The 26,306-nt window shown below is 39.7% G+C and overlaps 1 protein-coding gene across 19 annotated transcripts in view; it reads right to left on the bottom strand.

Annotated features, from left to right (window-relative positions):
- Positions 1–330: 330 nt before the first annotated feature.
- Positions 331–26,306, bottom strand: part of CYRIB (CYFIP related Rac1 interactor B) — a 112,125-nt gene continuing 86,149 nt past the window's right edge. For 15 of the 19 annotated variants that reach the window (XM_081111478.1, XM_081111473.1, XM_081111474.1 and 12 more), the window contains 9 exons: positions 19,956–20,077; positions 16,811–16,916; positions 10,331–10,467; positions 9,246–9,323; positions 6,901–7,017; positions 5,541–5,620; positions 4,281–4,407; positions 2,844–2,914; positions 331–1,042 (listed from right to left, as the gene is read on the bottom strand). In XM_081111478.1, the coding sequence (XP_080967604.1) occupies positions 979–1,042; positions 2,844–2,914; positions 4,281–4,407; positions 5,541–5,620; positions 6,901–7,017; positions 9,246–9,323; positions 10,331–10,467; positions 16,811–16,916; positions 19,956–20,077 (902 nt within the window). In that variant the 3' untranslated portion in view covers positions 331–978. The remainder of the gene's footprint in view (positions 1,043–2,843; positions 2,915–4,280; positions 4,408–5,540; positions 5,621–6,900; positions 7,018–9,245; positions 9,324–10,330; positions 10,468–16,810; positions 16,917–19,955; positions 20,078–26,306) is intronic. The other 4 variants (XM_081111467.1, XM_081111468.1, XM_081111483.1 and 1 more) reach the window with 1 other exon arrangement.

Genomic DNA, 26,306 nt, shown 5'->3' with positions numbered 1-26,306 from the left:
CATGAAGGCTCTTCCTCCCACTCTGCGTCCTGCTGCCCATCCCCCTCGCTCCTGGGAAACCAGACCACGCAAGAGTGGACGTCCTGCAGTTACTCCATCCACACGACGTAAGCAAGGCTAGCAGTCCATCATCGCTGGTCTTACTGGCCTCGGCAAGCTTAGGAAAGCAATGAAAACGGGGTACACACAGACAATAAAGAGAAAAATGCTATTCAAAAGACCCAGCTCTCTCCTAAAAGGGAAATTGTGTAATGTGTACATGCATTTCATAAAAACACAAGGGGAGAGCCCTGGACGCCTAAAACCAAACCTCAGGAAACCAGGCCACACTTAGAAAAATGAAAGCTGATTTTTATTTTATCATCAACAGCCATTCTTTAAACATGAACATGCATACGTAATACTCTACGCACACATCACAGTTTTAACGTTAGTTAATAAAGGTTAAACACACAACATACATCCTTACAAAAAGGTCAAAATGCAAACTTAAAACTTTAAACAAAAATCTTACTAATTTAAAAAAAGTTTGTGTTGGGTACCATCTGTACAACACAATTAATTTAAACATTTTCATTTGGCTGCACATGAAAAAAAGCGGCAGTAGAAAATAAAGTCATTGAGGGCTTTTAAATAGCAGAGTAGGCAGTTTCGCCATGCAGGAGAAGCAATATTAAATATTAGTTTTCAAAAAAAATCCACATTTAAAAATATTTAGTTCAAGTCATAGAATTTCTCTCAGTGGAGACCCCAATGCGATGCATGATTAGCTGCCTCAGGTGGCCTGTCTGAAAGGCAACCCCTCCAGGGTATAACTTGACTGATTTTGGCACAGAAAAGAAGTCTTAAGAACAAGAACATGATTAAAAAAGAGGGCAGAGGAACAGAGGGAAGAACTAAAGCGAGAGTAAATGAGAGAGTAATTGCAATCACTCAAAACTGTGCATCCGAGTCACTGCAGGCGCTCGCGCTGGAGTGTCACTGCAGCATGGACTTAATTTGCTTGGAGGTAGTCTCATCGTTCAAATGCTTTGTTGTGTACCTAACGGGAAGAAACACCCATTGCAGGGAATTAGAGAACACACATCATCACTGGCATCGGCTCTACGACAAGCAGAGGGACTGGCCAGGCAACATTCTCCCAGTCAGGCCTGTCCCTTCCGGCATCAGCTGGCTCAGGCTCCGCACTGGTCCTCCCATCGCCTTTCAGACGCAGAGCCAGCAGCTGGGAAACTGTTAGAACTGCCCTGTTGGGAAGATCTGGTTAAATTCTAAAGTAAACAACTGACTGTAACTTCTCACTCAGAGGAAAATTGTTGTTCTAACTCAGGGGTCGAAAAATTGTAGCCTTTGAGCCAAATCCAACCTACTACCTATTTTTGTATGGCCTGTGAGCTGAGCATATTCTTACATTTTTAAATGGTTGGGGGGGGGGGCATCAAAATAAAAGTAATACTTCATGTTAACATGGAAATCATACGAACTGAGTTTTTAGTTTTACTGGAATGCAGCCATACTGAGTCACTTCAGCATGGCTTATGGCTACCATCTCACTACGAACGCAGCGTTGAGGAGCTGGGACAGGGCCACGTGGTCCACAGAGCCTAAATCAGTGATGGCGAACCTATGACACACGTGTCAGAGGTGACACACGAACTCATTTTTTAGGTTGATTTTTCTTTGTTAAATGGCATTTAAATATATAAAATAAATATCAAAAATATAAGTCTTTGTTTTACTATGGTTGCAAATATCAAAAAATTTCTATTATGTGACACGGCATCAGAGTTAAGTTAGGGTTTTTCAAAATGCTGACATGCCGAGCTCAAAAGGTTCGCCATCACTGGCCTAGATCCCTGCTTCCTCGCTGCCCTCACAGAAAGGGCAGCGGCCCTGCTCCACATACTCAGCTTCAGGACAGTCTACCTACCACATCCCGTGTCCCAGTTCTCCAGGCGCCTTATTTCCAGGCAGGGGTGTTTTGCTCTAAGTTTGTAAACACAAATTAAGAATCTAAAAGGGAATCGCTAAGAGTGGTTCGTATTTTAAAAGAAGATTCATGACAGGATTCCTGTCAGAAGGAGCAGAAATCCAATAAGCAAGCCTACTATGTGCCAGGCGGCTCCAGGAGCTTACAAGCAAGCAGAGGGAGAGAGATGATAAGGTACCTGCATGCAGAAGGGTAACCTGGCTGCAAAGGAGGGAAGCCCGAGCCGGGACCGACCAGCTCACCCAGAGGCTGCGGGCCAAGGGCGGAGAGTGGGGATTACTGAGGGCAGTGAAAGCCAGGGCAGGACACGAAGCAGGGGGGCGATGTGTGACTTCACTGATGGTCTGAAAGGGTCGCTCTGGGCCGAGGGAGCAGAAGGAGCAGCAGAGGGACAACCGGGGTGCTGTCACGCGGTCCAGGTGACCAAAGCTCAGACCAGACGAGGAGCAATGGGAACAGGCTCCCCAGGCTTGAACGTGGGTATATTGTGGAGCTATCTCAGGCAGAATCTAACGCTGTATCAATCTGCCTTATAAGAATTTCACATAGACAGCTGCTTTAAGGAACGTATCATTTAAGCAGGCCCATACACAGTCTCTCCGAATTAAAGAAACTTAAACTCCATTCCTATTAAGTTCATTCCCAATCAATTTTATCTGCACTCAAGTAAATGCTTAGAGAGGTAAAGAGACAAACATATGCTTCCTAGGCAGCTGAAGCAACGTTACCAATAGGAAGGGGATCTTTACATTCCTGAGTGAACATTTACGTCCACAGCCTTGTGCTCCTCCCACTCTGAAGCGCGTTCTCACACGCACTTTTCCAACCCACGTGTGCCCGGACACACACCCACCTGAGAGCATTGAGAAGACCTTCTACACTATTAGGAGGCTGGTCCTTAAGAACTTTGATACAACCTTTCATCTAAGGAGAAAAGAAAACAGAAACGGTGAGACATCTTTTTTTCAGCTAACATGACTTTCAAAACAGTAATATTTACACTAGCACCACAACCACAGAACTCACACTACAGATGTAATTACTCTTAAACAGAAAAAAAAAAAATCTTAAGTCTTATTATTTTCAGTTTGTCAAACAAAAAAAATTTTTTTTTGTCAGCTTGCTTTTCTTTTCTTTTTTTAAATTTTTTAAAAATTGTTTTATTGCTTAAAGTATTACAAAGAGTATTCCATATGTCTCCTTTTTTCCCCCCGCCCTTAATAATCCCCCGGCTTCCCCTACCCCCCCAGTGTCTTCAAAATTTTTTAAGAACCAACTCAGTCAACCTGAAGCGCCACCAATGAGAAAGCCCAGGTGAGCTAAGGAAGGACTTCCTAAGGGTGCTGAGTGGCCTTTAAAGGATGACACACACACACACTGGCACGGAAAGGAGGCCCCTCTAGATAGACACCCCTGGCAACGTGGGCTCAAAATTCCCAAATCCTGCTCACCATTCACGAGCCATTGTATGATTTCATTTCCCTAAACTTCCTTTCTCTTAGGAGTATTTTCCGAGGTAAATGAAAGATTAAGTGAAAAATTCCTGGGACACAGGAATCACTCAATAAATGAACTCACTTCTCTTTCCATATGATGGGCACTAATGAAGGCAGCCAGCAATCCAGACAGGAGGTGCTGAGAGCCTGCCCCGCTGGGAAAGGGAACCGGAAGACAATTCCCACCCAGCCCTGGTTATAATTCTGATGAACCAGATGTGAGAGGGCGAGGAGAGAAGTTACAAAACAGAGAAACCCAGGCCAGAGCCCCAGATTATTAGAACTGGAGGAGGGAAAATGCATGGTCTTCACCTTTATTCACTGCAGCACCTTTACTGGCGCTTCATATACAGGTGGGGCAAAAGTAGGCCTACAATCATCCGCATGGAAAATAATGCAATTAACTAATAATTACTACAAGAATAGACTCTGTGTTTCGTGTAATTATAAAGCGAAATCTACTTTTACCCCACCCTGCATATTTAGATATAAATCTTTTGTCTCAAATAGCCTTTGGTCAAGAGAATGACAGGATACAATTTTTTCTTATGTCTGATTGTTTATATTGCCCAATGTGCAGGAGTGTGAGGTTTCCCTACAAGGATGTGCTCTAAGCGACAATACTCCCCCGGTCATTCTCCCGCCGGTACACAGGCTGTAGGAGCGCCGCCCGAGGAGGCCAAGGGCCCCCAGGTCACAGACTAACGGTGCTGCCTGCCGGCTCTTAACGTGAAAAAGCCTCTGGCTTTCGGTTATAGCAAGTGTTGGGAATTACATAAAACAAGGTCACTTACATCAATTTTTGAGGTTTTGGCAAATGCTCCCACGGGATGTACATGGTCATAGAGTATGATGACGCCCACCATTACCCTCAAGCAGAACGACACTGTCTCTTCGTTTGTGAACCTGCTTCTGTATTCCCTGGAAGGCAGAGAAGACATGATGCATGAGGCTCATCACAAATGAATGAGCTGATTCAACTCTCAAGCTGACGCGGGAAGACGCACTGTTAACCTGTAAGAGGTGCTAACATGAAGCCGCCCCTCTCCCCTGCCATGGCGCTCCCAGACAGGTGTGTGCAGCAGTCAGCACTTTCCTCCCATGGTCTCTCTATGCACCTGAGTTTACTGCCCATTCTGCTAGCAAAGATCAGACCATTTTTGAGAAACCCCAAGTAGCCCCAAGTAAAGGTTTGGGAATAAGTGCTATCACCAATATGATGAAAAAAGTCACTAGCTTAACAGAGCGAGTGTGTCTGGGCTGATTTATCTAAACACATTACTGTATTAGTGGATTTTAATTCTCTAAAATTTGATTGTATTATTCTCTCATTTGTCCATATAAAAGGCACCATGTCCCAGCAGAAAGAGTCCCAGCCCGGGATGAAGGGTCCAGGCGTGTGTGGGGTCGGTCACTGTGCACAATCCCTTCACTCCCCAGGCCTCACTCTCCTAACGGAGGAGGAAGAGAGGAAGGAGGGCGATAGCCGCCCTCTTGCTTGTAAGGTTTTCCTGGGAGGCGGCATACAGAATAGGACTCTGGAAAATGCAGAGCTCCACTGAAACGACAGTTATCCAGTAAGACCGTATATTCAGGATCCAGGTGGAGTCTTTCTGCCCATGACAACAGGCGGCAGACATCCTGAACGGCGTGAGAGGAGAAACCCATAGGGGACTCAGGCGAGTGGTGAGAAAATGAAGACTGAGAACTCATACTGAGAAAAAGGGGTCAGCAGAAAAATTCAGGAGAGAGAATGTATGAAAAGCAACACTGAAAGAGCGTTAAAACTCCTCCCCTTAGCCCCAAAGCACCAGAAAAATCTCCATTAGGAAGAGTCTGAGTTAGTCTTGCTGGTCTCAGGCATCTTAAAAGCAGCTGGACTGACACTTAACCAGAAGTTCCATGAAGCTGCCAAGTTATTTTAATTTTGCTCACATATTACACTGGTTGCCTGGGATCGCCTTAATTCCCACCTTACAATTAAGACATGTTCCCATCTGGACAACCATCCCACAGGATTATGAAAGTGAGAGACCAGCCGACACGATACTCACGGCGTTTCCAGCATCACTCTGCACACGCTGGCCATGGTGCTCAGACAGTCCGTGGTATTTTCTATGGGTAAGTTTTTATTCTGTAAAGGTGCACGGAGAACAAAGAGTAAAAGTGAATTAGTACATAGGTGTAAGCTAAAACCTAGCATAACATGAAAGACTGGCAACTTTAATATTTGGTTTCTACTTTCAATTTTGTAAAAAATGCACTAGATTCTAGGTACTGCTCTAAGCTCTGGGGAAACAGCTACCAGCCAGGCAGCCAAGGCCTCTCTCCTGAGAGGCGTGCAAATTGGGGCTGGTGGAAAGAGCGCAGCACACAGACGGGGGCCTAGAGGCTCGGAGCTAGGTGGATTTCATCTCCAGGGAACTGGGAAGTCACTACAAACATGTAGAGCAGAGGAAGGAAATGAGGTTTCTGTTTTAAGAAGACTTTGCTGCTCTTTGGAGAAAGGACTATAATGGGCAAGAGTTCTTATAATGGAATAAGAACAGTCAGAACATGACTGCAGTAATCCAGGTGAGAGGGAGGTGGGCTCATGTGGAGAGGTAGCAAGAGAGGGGTTCAGTTTTCAAATTCAGCATTTATTTTGGAGCCAATAAGACTGTCTGATGGGGCGGACAGAGGGGGTAAGATAAAGAAAGGAATTTAGGATAATAAGTCATAGTTATTTGTATAGGACCTCGGAGATACTGCGGGTTCGGTTCCAGACAACCACAATAAAGCGAGCCATACTCTTTTGACTGGTGGGAGGTCTTGCCATCAATTTGTAAAGAATGCAACATTTGTGAAGTGCAGTAAAGTGACGCATAATAAAACAAGATCTGCCTTTACAGTGGTACTCTTTTTTTTTTTTTTTAAATGTTTTTATTGATTTTAGAGAGAGAAGAAGGGAGAGGAAGAAACATCAATGGGAGAGAATCAACATCAATCAGCTGCCTCCTGCACACCCTATAACAGGAATCAAGCCCTCAACCTGGGCATATTCCCTGATCGGGAATCGAACCACTGATCTCTTGGTGCGTGGGTCGACCCTCAGCCAGTGAGCAACACCAGCTGGGCTACAGTGGAACTCTCAACTGAGACAGGAGAGACTGGGTCAAAGGCAGGGTTGGGGGAAAATCAAGACTTTGGTTTGGTCACAATACCATTGGGGTGTCAACCATACACCCAGAGGAAGGCTGCAAACAGGTGGGTCCTTGTGCACATGTGGGCCTCAGGGAAGGGGGCAGCACTCAGTGCACATATCTGGGAGTCTCCCAGCTTAGAGCTGGTATTCAGAGTCTCGGGACGTGCTGGGACCATCATGTCCACAGACAGGCAGAGGAGCGCCACAGAGAAATTCCAGGCAATGCTTACCTCTGATACAAATTTTGTTGTGGCATCACTTAAGGTTTTCAGCATCGGGGTTGCCTCGGCATAAAACAAAGACATTCGATTTGCCAGTTCATTATTTACTTCATTTTCTCCTTCTGCCTGCATGGAAAATAAGAGCACCTGACCATCAGCTCAGAGATGATTACATAGGGTCTCATTTGTACAAGGACTGAGGCAGTGTTGTCTCATTCATGCTTGCGAAATTAGTTTAATAAATATTCTTAAACTATATTTTAGACTTTCAAGTAGTCTTCAAAAATAAAGATTTAAAAATGACAAAAAGAATTTTTTTTTAAATAACCTCTTTAAAAAATACAGAGTGGGACAAAAGTAGGTTTACAGTTGTTCTTATGAGAAAAAATACACTAATAATAATACAAAAATAAGCTCTTTTTGCATAATCACAAATGTAAATCTACTTTGCCCCACCCTGTATTTTAAATGATATTAAGCAGTGAAATAAGATACTGACAGGCTGCCTTCTGGGCACAAGGGATTACTCTACATTCGAGAGAAGACAGGAAGGTGACTATGACATCGCACCCTGACCCCATTGGGAACACACAAGCATCCACAATAGCATGGAGGGTGAGAGAGACTAAGTTAGACCAGAAGAAACTAAAATGGACTCATAGAAGGGTTGGGCTTTGGTAGACGATGCTGGGCAGGTTCACCCAGTCGATGCAAGTGTATTTCCACGTAACTGAATGCGTTCAGGGTACTAAGAGGCAGCAACTAGTGGAAGACAGGCTGGGAAGGAAGGTGGGGTGGGACATAGAGGGCCTTAAATGCTGCCTAACATCTTATCTGTGACGGTGAACCATGTAAAGCGTCAGAGAAAAGGAATGACAACATCCGTGTTCTAAAGAAAGCTAACTGATGACCGTGGGCAGAGTGGACCATAAAATAAAAAGCCTGCAGGTCAGACAATGAGCTCTCCGGCATCAGAATGACTGCTGAAAGGAGAGTGCGAGGGGCTTTCACCTGGGATGCAGAGTTAGCAGATGACACGGGGAAGCGCTTGGAAAGATGCTTCACTCGACAAGGACCGGGCTGACTTATAACTATTGACGGCGAATGACAGTGAAAGGTGACTGATGTCTCTGGCCTTGAGGGATGGCTTTCACAGAGCACTGAGTGTTTTGCTTTTACTTTATTTGCAGGTGATACGGTGATCTCACAGCAGGAACTGGGCTCTGCACAATCTAACTAATGCAAAGGCACAGCTGCTTCTTGGAAAAGAGATCTTCCCCCAGCCCAGGACCTGTCTTAGGAGCAACCACCTCATAAAACACTCATTCAATAAAAAAGGGGGAAAAAAAAGAATGGTGTCCTTTGGTATTTTTTAACCTCTGATGCCACTCAGCATCTTTACATATTTATGTAGTATTTCTTTATTAAACCATCTACTAGAGCAGCGGTTCTCAACCTTTGGGTCGCGACCCCTTTGGCGGTCAAACGACCCTTTCACAGGGGTCGCCTAAGGCCATCCTGCATATCAGATAGTTACATTACGATGCATAACAGTAGCAACATTACAGTTATGAAATAGCAACGAAAATAATTTTATGATTGGGTCACAACATGAGGAACTTTATTTAAAGGGCCAGAAGGTTGAGAACCACTGTACTAGAGGCTAGGGCTGATCCTAGAAATTTCTCTCTTTTCCACACAAGGTAGGCCCTCAACATACTGAGAAAAAGATATTTCTTCAAATTTAAGGTTTTACTCATGACAGACATCTGACTCCTTGGCGGTAGAAAGGGTATGAAATCGCTAAGAGGAGGAGGAGTCCAGAGGCTCACAAGCCTGAAGAAGGCAGGAGCGGTGCTCTGCTAGGCAGGAGCAGGCGCAGAAGCCACTCCCTCAGCCAGCCAGACGCAGAGCCCATGACTCCAAGGCCACGCTCTCCCCTCTGCCAGCATCAGTACCACCCCCCTCCCAGGGCTGGTTCCTCCTCGGAGTATTCCATTCGATGAATATGGGACAAACTCAAAAGCACCAATTCACAAATTGTTATGTCGTTAAAATGAGACTACACAGAGAAATCCGGTACTAATGTCACACAGACAAAAGTAATTTTATTGTAGTCGTAGGAATTTAAGGGAAAAAGTGTGTGTGTGTGTGGGGGGGGGGGGGGCGGGCAGGTTGTTCAATACCATATGGTTTCCTACATTTTGCTCTTTCTTCCCACACCTGTGGTTGCCCACAGCTTACTTACTAGCTTTAATTTTATCAGAATGAATGAGCAAATGAACAAATAAAAGAAGAACTTGAACTGAGAGATGAGTTATTATTACCACCCCTAAGTCAATGTGTTAACTTACTGGAACGTTATTAATCCGCATACGACTCAATGTTCTTCTATAATAGCTGAAATCATTCTGTATGGCAGGATTTGTCATCTAAAGAAGACAGTTGTGAAAGAAAAATGGAGTAGATACTAAATGATACTGAAAAAATTAAGTGAAAATCTACTAAATACAGTTTTAACTAATGAAGTAGCATTCCCAATTTGTAATAACATTTTAACAAATAAAACTGGTATCACCAAGATGGCTTTTTTGCACACATATCATGTTCACAATGCAGTCGGTCCCCAATGAACATATAAAATGTACAGATTGTTTTTCAGTCATGGTCAATAAGTTTCCCTTCTTTTTCTCAATAATTTCACGTAATATACTAAAAGGTGGTTTGCCAAAACATAAGACGAAAAGAAGAAAAACTCTGCAGGCACTTGCTTTGGAATTACACCAGAAGTATGCACGCATGGTCAACAGGACAATCTCCAGACTGACTAACATTTTGTATGTAAATCATCTGTGCTCCGAATGTTAATAAAAGACAACAGTTGTCTAAGATTTCATCATAAAACGCTGAAGTTAGAAATCCTGCTCTTCCATTTTCCAGGCAAGGTATCTGAGACCCTGAGAAGTCAAAGGGCCTGCTCCCAGCTGGCTACTGTGCAGGGCCCAACGTGGAAGTCAGGCTCCTGCTGGGAGAGCTAATGCTTGTTTCTACTCACACTCCTCCAACAGTAGGAGGTAGCAGACAGGCAGGTAGGTAGGTATATAGACAGGTAAACTGAAGGGGTTGGAAATACCTGAACATTTTTACATAAAAGAAAATTGAGATAAACTGGGTGAGCAGAAAGGAAAAAAAATATATCAGAAAAGGTCAATATTCCTTCAAAGATCTTTTTAAAATGAAGTTAAATGAAGGCTGAATATTGGGTAATGTGCTATGCGTGTATCAAAAGGCATGCCATAATTTTTATATCCAGTTTTCCATTTTTGCTAAGGACATCAGACATCACTTAAGCACATTTCAGCTAGGTCTCCAGGCGTCCCTCCTGGTGCTCTCTGAAGGACTCGTGCTTTCATACAGTCAAGGCCAGCAGGAATCCTACCTTGAGTTCATCAAACCGGAGTGTGAAATGAAGGATTTCTGCAAACTGCTTAGCGAGAGCCTGCTCTCGCTCTAGGTGCTGGGTGGGAGAGTATGGGGTACTTGTCAAGGCTCCCAGAAGACCTCTTAATGCTGCTTCTAAAGAAAAAAAAAATTTAAATGTTGTTTGTATCTTGTGATATTTGTTAATTAAAAAGTGAACAATTTATAAATGTTGTGATTTCAAATCCCATGAAATTAAGTTCTCTTTAAAATCCAGATCATCTAGCCGAAACCGGTTTGGCTCAGTAGATAGAGCGTCGGCCTGCGGACTGAAAGGTCCCAGGTTCGATTCCGGTCAAGGGCATGTACCTGGGTTGCGGGCATATCCCCAGTAGGAGATGTGCAGGAGGCAGCTGATCGATGTTTCTCTCTCATCGATGTTTCTAACTCTCTATCTCTCTCCCTTCCTCTCTGTAAAAAAATCAATAAAATATATTTAAAAATTTTTTTTAAAAAATTAAAAATAAAATCCAGATCATCTAAATACAATCACGCAAATTGATATTATTTAATAGAATAAAAACCTTAGAGAGACTAATTCAGTTTTGTAATCTATAAACTCAAATTCAAAGTAATGCAAAATGTAATCTGAACCAGGATCAGAGAGCACCCTTTACACTACATTTACCAATCCGCAGAGTTGTCAGTTATGAAATGTCATTGTTACCTACAGCTAGGTAACTTCTACAGTGGCCTTGTGTCCACACGGTCAAATCTGTCCATGGCTATGAACGAAGGACCAACTTCTCATACTTTGAATTTGCTGCTTATTTATAAACAGAAACTGCTTTCTTTCAGTTACTTAAGGAAACAAAATCTTTGATTTAATAATTAGCTGAGTTTAAGAAAAATGGTCCCTATAAAATAAGTGCTACTTTTGGAATCCCAAGTTAATAAATACTGTGTTTAAAAACGTAAATAGTTCATTCAAAAAAGTGATAGATATTACACTAATTTAGATTACAGAATCAAAAAACAATGCTAGATTCTATTCTGAATAAAAAAAGCTTAGAGTCAGATGGTGATCGGAAATTAATGAATAAATGTCAGGTCAATAAACAAATATTTCTTAATGATTATAAATTTATGTTAGATCATCAACCCTTAACTTAAAAAAATACCAGCTCTACTATTCATGTAGACTTAATGGTGAACCAACACCCATCCTGTGAGCTTAACCCACTCTCTCATTTAACTTTCAGCATCAATTCTGACATGGGTATCACGTGGATAAACTGAGTTTCAAAGAGATTAGAGCCCAAAATTGTAGCTAGTAAATGCCAGGTGTTTCTGACTTTACAGCCCTAGTCTTTCTACCACATTAAGCTGTCTCTCAAATAAAGCAGCATTCTACCTAGCCATCTGTAACCTCATAAAATATTAATCTGATTACTACCAATCGTACATACTTCTTATGTATCTATTATGTGCCAGATACTGGGCTAGATACTACAGACATTATCTGTCATCCACACAATAACTCCAAATGGTAGATAGTATCCTTTTTATAATAAGTAAAAAAACCATATTGACTGTCTACTATGTGCCAGGCACTAGAGAAACAGGGATGAAGGTAGTCAGCTCCCTATTGCCACAAGGAGCCTGAATATATAGAGAAGAAAGAGAAATTATTACATTTGTGATGTGTGTTAAGAAGAAATACACGGTATAATGAAAAGGTATAAAAATAGGACCTCACCTAGTTGAAGTTCAGAAAAAGACCTCCCTGAGTAAGTGACATCTGAGCTGAGAATGGATTGTCCACTAAGGATGAGGAAGAGTGTGCAAACAAACAAGGCCGGGACCAGAGCATGACATAGTACTCATATTGCAATACCAATACCAGTGGATAGAGCGCGTGGAGATTAAAACAATCTCTCTCTATATATAAAAGGCCAATATGCAAAGTGTCCCTCCAACCATCCGATGTCGCTATGATACGCATTGACCACCATGGGGTAGACGCTCAACGCAGGAGCTACTGTGACATGCACTGGCCATTTACAAAGAAACAGCACTGTGGACCTGGTGCCAACAAAGCAACACTTGGCTTCCCCCAAGTGGAACACAGGCCCCACCACCACCCTGGAGTGACACCCCACCAAATTGCAGCCAATCCTGCTGAGACCCCATGGCACAAAATGCAGCCCATAGCCCAGCCCCAGCCCAGAAACAGTCGCTGTGGGTGCCTGTTAATGACGTCACATAGCAATGCCCGGCTTCCTCTCCCTAGCAACTAGCCTCCTTGCAGTTTCTTCAGCCCAGGAACACGACTTGCTTTATAGCCAGGTGGAAACATTTCACACTTTAACCAAATGTCTGTGAAGCGTTTTCCCATGCCTCATCTCATTTGATCCTCACAGAATTCCTGGAATAGGTAGATAGGAGACTCCGTAGAATCCTATTTTATTTTCATTAGCCAGAAAACGGAGATTTAGAAAGTTTAGAAACTTGACCCAACTGAAAAGAAGTAAGAAATGGTGGAACTTGAAAATGACTTCAGGTTTTCTCACTGCGCAGAATACAGTCAAACACTGCTATAGTTAAATATTTTCACCCTTTGTTCTCCCTGCATGATCTATAATAATAATCTGCTTCATGTTGATATTTACTGCTGTGTTGCTGACAATTACCTGAAAGAGAAGTTGGAATACTTCACTGGGCTAGAAAAAGTTTAGCTAAATCAGAAAATAGGTCTAATTAAGCAAGTTTATCTATATATATAAAGCTCTCGCTGGCGCCAATTGCACATGTGTGTTTCCATCTGTCATTGTTGACTGTGAATTTGGTTGACCCTTCTATTATAGAGAAAGGGCGAATATTGATATTAAAACATTTCTTCTAATTAATTTCCTTTCAATGTGCACAAATTTGTGCACCAGGCCTCTAGTATGCACATAATGTGTGTGCCATATGAAGCATCCTGGCCTTGTTATCCTGATATCCCTGAATAAACTATGTAAGCAGGGGCATTACAGGTTAGCATTTAAATTCTCCACCTCACCTGCAGTGTGGAGAATGGATTGTAGGCCTATGGCTGGCTCATAGAGCTGAAACATGGATATGAAAAATCAATCAAGAGGAATAACATTTTTTGGCTACTCTGAAAAATGGTTTATTTCTCCCAAGATTCATTCTGTGTGCCAACATTAATGTAAGTAGAAAACAAAGTCTGAGAGAGATGAGAGCAGGAAAAACCACTTAAGAAAACACACCCACCAATATTATAAAAAAACTGGACTGTTACCAAAAAAATTTGCATTTACTAGATTTTATAAAGTCTCAGGGTTAATTTCAGCATTCAAAGCACTCTACCACTCTGGTAGATAGGAGACATTGCCCCCTAGCGATGGAATCAAGTCACATGGCTGAGTTCGGATGGCCAATGAACTTAAGAGAACTTCTATGCATGGCTGAAGCTCAGGACCAAGAAGGGGAGGCCCCTGCAGAAAGTTCCCCTTGAGAGACAAGAGCCATTTAATCTCACCAACTGCCATCCACCTACTATCAAAGACCAGTCACTGAATCCTCAGAAGAGAACCCAAAGGATGTGGTCTGTGGGGGATTTAAGACAGCCAGCCAAGAGACATGACCGTAATTACTGTGGGCACTTTGGGACCTTTTAATAGATTTTGGTAAATTTAGTCCAGTGACAAGGACTCAACGTGGTGCATAAACTCACTCATTATGACCCTTGGACGTGGTCCCTGTAATAAGTCCCTGGAACAGGAGGAAGACCGAAGAGAGACAACACAGTTTGTCTACTGTCTGATCACGTAACCTCCCTCAGGTTATGTCCCAACCAGGAAGGCCTGACACCAACAACCAAGAACAGGGTGTTTCCCAGGCCAGCAAGGTTAAGGGCTATGGACAAAGCTCAGTATCTTCCAAATTATTCAGTGACCCCTTCCCTGTCCCTCCATAAATAAGCCACAAGGGATCAAGGTCCCTCTTCTGGAATGCACCCGTGGTATATCTGCAGTACACAGGCCAAGCCACCCTTTCCTTGAGATTGCAGGATGCTGAAGGACCATGCTCATTTGATGCTTGTGTGGTACTCTGTGTGTTGTCTGTGGTGTTTATCCTCATCTCTGGCTCAACAGTGAGGCAGGAAGAGACGAGACTAGAGAGGTTTAGTGGACATAAAGCAGAAGACTCAACAGACTGGAGGGCCAGACAGGATACTAAAGTTCAGAGAATTTAAGTGATGTGGCCAAGACCACACAGCTAACAAACCAGAATTCAAACATAGGCCATTATGCCACCAAAACCTAAAATCCATTTATTGCTTCTCCTAAATACCCAACACCCATTTGATATAGCAGTTATGTATATTCATTAATGCATCATTCATTCAACAAACATTGAGTTGCTATGACAGGCAAGCAAAGATATGCATCCTGTAAGCAAAAAAACTGGAAACATTACTAGTCAGGTTACTGGACAAGACATGAGGAGTAAGCCATCAGATCTTAAATGCATACTTTGCTCTTAACTTTACAGAGGTCCCCAGAGTACCATGATGAAGGCCCAAGGCTTCCAGGTGACAGCATGGAAATTGATGCTCTTTGCTATTTATTACCTGTGTTACCAAATGCCTCTGCTGAAATGGAACACAGCACCCACGATGAACCCATACCAGGAGCCTGATTCAATTCCAGTAGATAAAACATAAGAAAACATGCAAGCCTGACTGGTTTGGCCTATTTTATAATTATTCTTTTCTGGTTGGTAAATGTTGAGACTAGAATGAGCCTTAATAAGACGAGTGCACCATCTAAAGCAATTCAACTATAAATGCAGCCAGAAACCAGCAGCACAGAAAACTCTCTAAATATGAAGGAGTCATAACCACCACGATTACAAGACCAAGGCCTGTGGTCTGAAGCTACCAAGCTACAGACTATGTAGATATTTGACTGAAAGGCAAATGGCGTGAAAGAGCTGACTGCTGTGCTTGGGAAAATAAATTACAATTCTTATCTTTAGTAAGAAAAGGATAATTTACCAAATACTTCTATCTCAACTATTACTTGTCTTCACATTTAACAGTGCATACTGTATCTAAGAAAAATAGCAATTCTCTTATTGTTTTAAAAACATAGGTTTTTTTTTAAAAAAAAAAGAACTCCCACTTTAAAGGAAAAGTTACAAACACAAATGGCCAAGTAGCTAATATAAAAGAATATGAAAAGCAAGATATAAAAACTAGGAAGCCATGGGAACCTACTAAACTAGAAAGCACATGCTCTACGTAATAAACAGAGATGCTTGTCACTTAGCTCCGGCCAACTGAATGCAGATCAGCTGACCAACTGGTGCCTACGCTACTGATTTTTTTTTTTTAAATATATTTTATTGATGTTTTACAGGGAGGAAGGGAGAGAGATAGAGAGTCAGAAACATCGATGAGAGAGAAACATCGACCAGCCGCCTCCTGCACATCCCCCACCGGGGATGTGCCCGCAACCCAGGTACATGCCCTTGACCGGAATCGAACCTGGGACCCTTCAGTCCGCAGGCCGATGCTCTATCTACTGAGCCAAACCGGTTTCGGCTACGCTACTGATTTTATTAAGCAACTGGAGACTTAACAACAAAACACAAACAGTTACCACTTTTAAACCTGGCATCTGATGAGGAATTTTTTTAAACTATGGCCAAAAGAAATCACATCTCAGGCCTAAACTTAGCTCATGAGTTTGACTCTTATCTTAAAGCATGGTTTCTTACCAAACTGCACACATTCATTTAAAATACATGACATGTTTATGAGAGTCAAAACTCAAAACTATATAAAATATGTGTCAAGAACTTCAATTTAAGTTTTTCAAATTTCAGACATACCTATCCTGCTCCTCCCGTATGGCCACAATTTCACACAGAAAGCCCTTCCAAGGTACAGCTTTCAAATTACACCAGCAGCTCGATGTCTAGATCTTACTTTGGCCACTTCACCAAAGAAGGGAATTCCAACTGTGTTTACTGGTTGTAGTGAAGGCACAATTCGGATCTCACAGTAGCTTTTCCCATTGGCTCCCTAGTGCTCAACTTGTAGTTTTAGATACATGAACTAACTGATCCTAATCAGCAATAATTTTAAGAACATCAAAATCTAAGTATTCCAGAGCCTATGGATAAGTTCCTGCATGTGGGAGAAGGTTTGCTGGAGAGAACTTCTACCAAGAGGTTTCTCTCGCTAGTATCCTTTATACTGCATTGAAATCAGAGCTTTCCTTATGGAATAATGTGTCGAAGACAACAGTCTAAATAAAGACGTAGGTTTATGCTGTAATATCCTACAGTCTAACAAACTTGCTTCACATATGTAGCACATTAATATGGCAATGTGAACATAAAATACTCTAAATTACTTCTGGTGGCATCAACAAACGTATTTTTCACTAGGGAAGTCATAATTACAAAACTTTCAACTTACCTAACCTCTGAGAAAATTCATAAAATTTCTTTAATTTGCCTACTAGTGGGACAACAGCACCCCATGCCTTCTCTTGTAACTTCTCATCTGCTGGATGCTGGATGGCCTTCAAAATCCAAAGGGAAAAAAAAAGTTGAGTTCTAAAAGTCACAGCAGCATTCTTTTTACATTAAAATATATGTCTTAGCAAATGTTGGAAACGCTGGTACAATCTATAAAATACAGAATAATGGACCCAGGAATGCTGAGAGTGGGCCTTCTCAACTCCCTGGATACTTAACCCTATCATAACACACTTTTAGTTATCCTTGCAATGGACATGGATATAATGAACTAGGATGACACAATACATGCTTGTTAAATATATTACACCTTGATACCTTTTAGAGCCACAAAAAGAAACCATTGCCGTAACCGGTTTGTCTCAGTGGATGGAGAATCGGCCTGCGGACCGAAGGGTCCCAGGTTCGATTCCAGTCAAGGGCATGTGCCTTGGTTGCAGGCACATCCCCAGTGGGAGGTGTGCAGGAGGTGGCTGATCGATGTTTCTGTCTCAATGTTTCTCTCTCATCGATGTTTCTAGCTCTCTCTCTCCCTTCCTCTCTAAAAAATCAATAAAATATATATTAAAAAAAAGAAAAGAAACCATTTATATTGTTTTGCATATCACAGACAGGCTTTCTTAGCAGTTTTCTTTCAAAAAATTATTTTAGTAAAATAAAAAGAGGCCAAAAAGTTAGGTAATGAATGAAATAAGATGCCAACTGTGGAACAGGGTATGAAACTTTGAATAATTCCAATTCCAGGGTCCAAAGTAGCTTTAGGAGACTTACCAAATTAAGAACCAAATCAACCTGAAAGAAGGGATTCAAAAATTGTCACACTTATTTCCTATAACTAAAAAATACTATTCTGGAATCCAAGTTTTCTTGGGTTTTCCCGAATAAGAAGGTAAAAAATAGTTTCAAATCGGAAAGGGGAGGAAATAAACCACAATCTAGAGACCCTAATATAATATAAAGCCTTTCTCTATGCCCAGTCCTTCAAACCACTAGGCAATCTTTTATTAATTTAGAGGGTTCTTCCCAAAGAAATGTATTTTCTTGTTTTCATCTTTATTTTGCTTATAGATGCTTTTCTTAACCCTTTATGAAACAATCTTTTTCAGCAACCTGGTTTGCTTTCTCTGACATCTTCAAACAAGCTAAACACACCATCTGAAAGCTGAAACTCACACCCATGGCGGGGCGTGGGAGCTACTCATAAACACGATCAGGAGGTACTGATGTTTAGATTTTCCCAAGGCGCTAGCACTCTAGCTCTGTCTACACAAAACCAAAAAACAGGAACACAAACAAAAATTGAAACCAGGTAAATTTAGAAGAAGCTCTGAATAAATTAGCTACGAACTAAATAAATGGGCTATGTATTATTTAAGCAATTTGCTTTATAAGCTTACCACTATATGCAAATGTCCTTGATTGTTTAACATAAAAATTTTAAATGATACTTAAACACTATAGGAGTCCAAAGTAAATTACATTTATATGATAATGTAGAAATATTTTAATGTTAAAAATATCTGACAATCTTTATTTCATATGAATATTTCAAAGGAACTATAATATTATCCTGCTGTATATGAAAAATCCTTTTAGCCTCAAGCCCAGTCTCAGTAATGTTTTACAGCAAGTAGAAATTTGTTTATTTTATTTATTATTCAGGAAATGAGCAAATAGATAAAAACTTTAAATTTGCTTTCTTCTCTTGAGAAGCCTAGCCAACTTTTCTTGCAAGGATCTAAAAATGATATTTCAAATATCTGCTCATTCTCATACTATCAAATGCTCCAGCAAATGCCACCCATTGTCACAACCGAGCACAGTTAACTGTTTCCTGGCCTTGCTGGATTCAGAACTGAAGCCAATGGCTGCCCTGCCACGACAACATGTCATGGTTCTCCTTAAAATGCTGGTTCCTTCTCCTTTCACATCAGCGTTACTGCTGCTAGAGAACGTTTTAGTACAGCACCAATCACAGCCCAACATGCACAAGGGTGCTTGGTCACTGTCAATGTGAGGGTGTCATGGAGCAGGTATTCTCACTCTCATTTCCAAAAATATTGAAACCGCCAGCACATATATCAATTTCCATCTCTAGTAGTTTATCCTAGAGAAAAGCATTGTTTATTTAATAAACTGTATCCTAAATGAGGAAAAGAGGCTACCGTGGTCGGCAAACTGCGGCTCACGAGCCACATGCGGCTCTTTGGCCCCTTGAGAGTGGCTCTTCCACAAAATACCACATGCAGGCGCACACATACAGTGCAATTGAACCTTCGTGGCCCATGTGCAGAAGTCGGTATTTTGTGGAAGAGCCACACTCAAGGGGCCAGAGAGCCGCATGTGGCTTGCGAGCCGCAGTTTGCCGACCACTGGGCTAGGAGGTTTCTTTGTGTAGAACAGGACAGATGAGTATGTGTTTATGCTGAGGAGAAAAAGTCAGTAAAAGAGAAAAAAAACCCAGATGGAATTAAGAGAAGAAAGAATTGAAATTCCAGAGGAAAATGGAGAAGAATGTTAGAGAACATAGTCTTGGGAAGAAGGAAAGAGACTACGCTTCTCCTAAACAGAAGAAATGGAAAATGAGATGAATGGGAAGAAACCTGGATCAGGTCAGAGGTTCGGGAGAAGCAAGTGGAGGGAGACCACACTGAACATTTGCTCTGTAGGGAAAAGTCAGACAGAGTTGGGGAGTCCAGACCACAAGGATGATTTCAGCGTTTCCCAGGGAAGCTTAGGAGGAGCGGGAAAAACAGACAACAGAACAAAAAGCTAAAGAAAGTTGTGTTCTCTCCTCCCCTCCATAAAAGTACCAGTAGGCCCCCCATGGGTACAGTAAATTTCAGGTGTGAGAGCAACCAATAACACACAATTTTCTTTAATATACATAAACTACATATTTATAGAACATTGTTTTCCTTTTACCCTTATATTGTGCAACCACTTTTGAAATAATGCAAGTGATCTTTCTTTAAATACAATTTTTACTATGCACTAGAGTTCTAAAGTATAGAAAACGAGAGAGATTAAAAAGAGGGCGGGACACAGTGCATTCTATTGACTGGAAAATGGGCGTGCTTTACCTCTCGGATTTCATGGCCAGCTCCTCTATATGACTGCAAGTCCTCCAAGATGCCTTCTGCATCTTTTAACACTACATTCACCTGATTATAAATTTCCTTCTCGGACTCTGTAGGCTGGGCATCTAAACAGCAGGAAAGCACAAGAAAATTCACAGTCACATGAATTTTTTAGTACACATAAAACTCTAAATCCAAATTTCTAAAGATGACTAACATTTTATTCATTTAACTTTGCACTTCTTGGAAAAGATTGATAATTTTTCCATAGTTCTATACTTGAAGTAGCCTCAAGTTTGTAAATATCACAAAGCAGCAAGGGAACACCAAACATTATTTATTGTAGATACAAATAATGACTTGGTATGTTAAGTGAATTTGAGAATTATCATTTAAATTGTGATAGCACGAACTGCCTTTTCATTACAGTCGTCACTATCAGGAATGACTGTAAATTCATGAGTAATGATCTATTTTAATGCAAGAGAAATGAAAGGCCTACTATAGCTTGCTAATCTATGTTTAAGATGAAATGACTTTATTCTCCTATAAAGTTCATTTTAATGACTGAATATTGATATAAAAACTTTTAAAAGAATCCTTTCTAGATGCTGCCCTTTTCTAGGACCACTTTAAATTCTGTACCAAATGAACTTCTCTGCTGATGAACACAGGGTCAAGATTCCAGCGCAGAAGAGTTCAAAGTATGAAATTGCTCCAGAATCACTGGGCCGCTGAAAGCTAGATGCTTCAGCTGCAATGTTATCACTGAACTTTTTAAATGCTAAAGCAAAAACTGCGCTCCTCCGTCCTTGAGGATGAGTGAGAGAAAAATGAAGAATTACAGTTACAAAAAGCATGACAAGGAACACAAACATATGGGTATTTCCACCACCTGCAGTGTTAGCCACAGAACATATGTTAATGTGACTAAATCTAGATTTCTCTCTGCTAGACTCGAGGTAACAGAAATTCTGTTTTTAATAACGTGGTCATTTTTTTCCTAAGGATAAATCTTTTTATTTAATACATTTCTTGGGGAGAAGGGGTCGGCACTCTGTGAGGAAACAGAATTTTTCTTGTATCTTTTCAACTAGGCCATGTTACTACAGATAAGGCATACAGCACTTAAAATGATAAACATTATGATTACCATAATGTTTTAGAGAGGAATTATGCTGGCAGGATTTCTCCCTGCTATATTTTCTCTTATGAGGGTAGGGGAGGAAGACCAAATTTATAATATGAATTAAGAACATTTCTGATCTCTGTTATATAAAACTAGTACTTAAGAGTTTTCTGTACCCTACCCCCTCCCCACAAATACACAATGATCTATATTTATTCCTTTCCTTAGAAAATTTAAGAAAACTAAGTTGACACATGAAACTAGGACCCCAGATGCCTAACTACTGTAACTTTATTTTGTGCTTGGGACAAGTCATAGTTCAATCCCACTTATTAAACCTGCCAACTAGTCAAAAACATACCACACATTTTTAAATCAACAATTACAGTACCAAATTTTAATTTCAACATATTTAAGACAGTACTACAAAAACATAACACAGTAACATTTACATGCAAAGCCAACTTAACGATTTGTGTTCACATCTGTTCCCTTATTTTTCAAATTTCTTTTCAGAAATCATGCACTTTTTGAATGAAAATTCTATTTGACAAAATAATTACATAAGAGGAGCCAATTAAAAACTGTGTCCAAAGCTATACAGGTATTACTAGGAGTGAATACTGATATTGTAGCTAAATGACTTTAAAAATCAGTCTGTCATTTAGCAGTAATATCCTCTCACATTTAGCCAGACCTTGTTCTCCAAAGTCATGGTTAGACACACACTTTTAAAAAGTACACCTTGTAACTTTTATACTTACACCAGGTGCAGCAGAGAAAATACTCTTTACATGCAAAAACAGTCAACTTTATACTTTTTCACGTGGGTTGTGAAACTACAGACAAACACCAATAGGAGACACATAATTTAAATTCATGAAGAGGGAATTCATGACAAAGGACAATATTTTGACTGTTAGAGACCAAAAGGTATTTGTAAAGTTTGCAATTACTATGTATTTTTGGTGTGGTGACTAGTTGTTAAAAGAAAAATGTGACAGTGAGACTTACAGACAAAGAAACATTATCAAGTAGATTTGAATAGACCTTGGGAGTGATTCATGATTATTAAAGATTTAATAAATAACAAGAAACTTAAAAAACAAAGGCAAAGACTTCAGTTTCCCCTAAGGGTGGGACAGCCCCCAGCACCACACTGATTGAACAGTTTTAGACTGCCACAGGAGAGTCACATTGATAATTTTGAAAGCTGCTGAAGACTGCTGTAGAAATGAAGACAAACAGAAAATAGCAGACAGGTAAGCACTACTTTACTGAGAGCAAGTCATGCAAAAGGTGAGATACTAGGGAGGGGGAAAGGCTATATAAAAGAAAGCATTTGTTCAAAAAAATGGTATCATATAATGCACCCAAGACTTGTCACTTTGATTTTTCAGAGCAAAGAATTAAAAATTGTATTAGTTAAAGGAAAAACCTGCTACTTAGCCGGCTAACAAAGGGATAGTCATTTGATTGCAAAAGGATGTATCTACTACTGGGAGTAAGCACAGTGCTAACTCACCAGGCTTATTTAAAAGCTGTTCAAGGGCAATTACAGCATGTTTCCGTTGCTCTTACTGTTTGAAGGTAAAAAGTAAATACTGTAATAATTTCACCCCACTTGCCTATAAAGAGTCACTGAAAATAAGTGTTAATATTGAAGTCGGGCGGGGGGAAAGGGGAAATCTGTAATACTCTCAACAATAAAGGTTTTTTAAAAATTGAAGCTGTTATGGTACAAAAAGAGGCAAAGATCAGTTACAAAAGAAAAAAGATAAAAAGCAAATCACATAAAAATGATAATTGTGATAAAGGGTCTATCTGCTTTAATCTTGCATCCATTCATTCATTCGCTCAATAAATATTTATACTCTAACTCCATAAATATCATCAAGGCAGGGAGCTCAATGTATAGTAGATACCACTGAATGGTATGCAAACTCAGTAACTAGCAGATTTTCTATAATAAATATTTGTGGCATGAATGATAAGGCACAGAGATGGTAAATATAAATATAACTCCAGCATGAGTTAAAGGACACCATTATGCATTTTCATGTTTGAACAAATAAAATCCTGTATCATTTTAGAAAAAAAAAAATAAGGAAAGACCATAAGAATAAAAATATTTCAAAGTACAGAGCAAAAGCAATAGAAAATATACAGAAGTTAAAATGGCAAATAAAGTTAGACTAAAGAAGTGGGTATCAATAGTTGTAAAAGATGGAAAGGAGGGGAGACAGGTAACACAAAAGACAGAAGAATTAGAGGAAATGTATGATTAAATGGAAAGGCACTAAAATAAAGAATCATAGGAAGTAAGGTTCTATTTCTCATTTACAAACATTCACCTATTTTTACTCTCGCACTGTGGTCTAACTGAAAATAAGTGAATCAAGAGTAACTAACAAACACTGAACTCTATCATTTACAAAGCACTATATAAGATTGGCAAGGGTCATAAAAATAAAAGTCCCTCTTCTCCTAGGAACCACAGATGAGTGGAGATACACACACACACACACACACACACACTAGTTATTTGGCTAACAATTTGTCATTAGAATGACTAGTATCTTAACAATGTCATTATAAAATAATTCCACGAACAAGAACAGAGTATACGGGCCCCATCTCAGTGCTTTTTATATATGCTGTCATTACCATAAGTGCTGCCAAATTTTATGGGGCAAATCGGAGCTTATATGTTAATGGAATCGTTATCAAGAATTTCATATAAAATCTTATCCTATAGGTATAGCTTGTTTTAAGAAAGAGACACTCTTTCTAGTACTTCAAGAACAGGTAACAGTATGTTACAATGAACATGGATTGGCATTTCATGCCTTAAAGGCCTTTATAAATACTCCTTCTTCAATGTCCTTCACTAAATTTGCCTGAAACGTTCTATTGCACCTCCACAACACAACTCAAACATCACCATCAGAAAGTCTACTCCCTGCAAGGTAAAGTCAATCCCTTCCTGAGCTATACCTGGGATGTAAACTATGTAAAGATTATTATTAATTTGCATTTCTATCTATCCCACAAGACTGAGAACTCTCCAAAGGTAGGAGTTGTATCTTTGCATCTCCGGCACCTACTTGTCGGCAGGCAGGAGGCTCAGCATAAATGGATGTTGAACTGAAGTGAAAAACAGCACGTGTGTGCACATGCTAAAGTTAAGAGAGTAATGACTTACAGTAAAGACAGTCTTTATTTTGTACCTACAGTCTAAAATAAACCTAAATTACAATGGTAACCTAATATTACTGTTCATCTAGAAATAAAAATGTAGAACTTGATATTTTATTCAATAAGAATGTGGCTTTATTCTCTGTAATCATAAGGAACTGGCACATCAAATATGTTGCCCATTTTTGACCCATCTCATGGGTCACTCTAGTAGCCAAATCATAAGGTAAACTTTTACCATAAAAGTTTTTTTATAAAAGACAAATGAATGAAAGATAAAACTGATTAAGTTAGAATCAAAAGAAAACATATTTTAAAAATCTAAATAAGAAATAACAGGCAAACTCTGGCCTAGGATACAGAATGTTTTTACTAAATTGCACTTACAGTATACCAGTAAGTGTCAAACCAAAAGTTCTACATTGGCTGATATAGGCAACAATGTCATTCTTTAACTTACAGCTGCCTGTAAGAAGTTAACACTTTACATGTAGTTCTTCATGATTGGAAATTGTTGTTGTTAGCAATTCCGACCTTTTCCTGGCACTAAATTAACTATTTAAATTTAAGGATAACGATCCAAACCTATCCCAGATTAGGAAACCAAGACCAAATAATATTTTAAACACTACAGTAAACTCATACTTCTCACTGGACCACAACCTAAAGCTTGGTTTATAAAAAGATCAAGTGCCAAGTCTTGAACAAGATCTTGACTGTGTCAGAGCCAAGATTCTGCAAATGTAAGGAATTTGAGACAGAGTAAAAGGGAGACAGAATAGCAGAAAAATATACAAGACCAAGTTTGAAATAGATGCAAATAAACTAAAATACAGCTTTAATGTAAGTTGCCTCATCTGAAAGAATAACCTTCAAGTCAGCAATCTGCTCAACATCCCCAAGCTGATTAAAATTCATGCTAAACATGCACTTATAATAGTCTTGTTAAATTGTTGAGAAGGGTCAAGAAAACCAGTATTTATTTAACTACATGTTCCCCTAAAAACCCACAATTTATTATGGTCCTGATATTAGCATTACTACTCTTTGCTAGCTTGCACACACTACCAAACTATGAATAGAACATTGATAGAAATGTAATAAAATTAGAAAAGTATCAGAGACCATAAATTATTCCATAAAATGTAGAAGAACAATAAATTAATGTGTGCATAGGAACTGTCCTGGTTTTAAGAAAAATATTTAAATTATTCATAAAGTAGCATGAATTGAATAATATCACATAAACTAAACTGAAGTTGATGAAAAATGCAGTGACTCTCTGGGGATTTATTTTCAGGGATTTATTTTGTTTTTAAAACCAGAAAAGGTCTTAAAGTTTAAGTACTTAAATACCTGTTCAAATGTTTTAACCTTAGTGGTATTTAAGAATTCGCATGATTTACAATCTAAGGCTCTCTCTTCACCCTTTCCTAACAATTTCCTAATGATCAGTTAAAATAGCAACATTCACACTAAAACACCAATTTAATATCATTGTTCTTGATTTGACAACCAGACAAGCTAAAGCAATACAGACAGACAGCCAAAAAAGCAAAAGCTTTTCAACATGCATGGGGTCAATGACACTTACCTGCCACCCTTAGACCATATTACAATAGGTCATGCAACATAAAACAAACAGAAGGCAAATTACTTAAAGGTCTGTGAACCCATTATTTTCTTTATAGAGTTAGAAAAAAATTAACTCCTGAAATAAGTACATATAATGAGTTTCTTAACTTTTCAAATTAATTATATACAAAGATTAAATAATTAAGGTTCACACTTACCTTTTAATATTATGCCAATACTAAGCTTTGAATGGCCTTCAAGAACCAATTTGTATTAAAATACTTCAATAGTACATGGAGTTAATATTTAATTTTCCTAAACTGCAATAATTCCCCTCAAAAATTGCTTCTATTAACAAATTTCCACCAAAATTTTTATAGAAATGTTTTCATATGAGAATCTTAAATGTTTTCATTTGAGATCTCAAATTGTAAAATAATGCTCAACTAAAG

Source organism: Myotis nattereri (assembly GCF_964212035.1).
Source record: "Myotis nattereri genome assembly, chromosome: 17".
Classification (NCBI taxonomy): domain Eukaryota; kingdom Metazoa; phylum Chordata; class Mammalia; order Chiroptera; family Vespertilionidae; genus Myotis; species Myotis nattereri.
The sequence above is the reverse complement of the archived record's forward strand: the minus strand, read 5'-3'. Positions and strand labels throughout refer to the sequence as shown.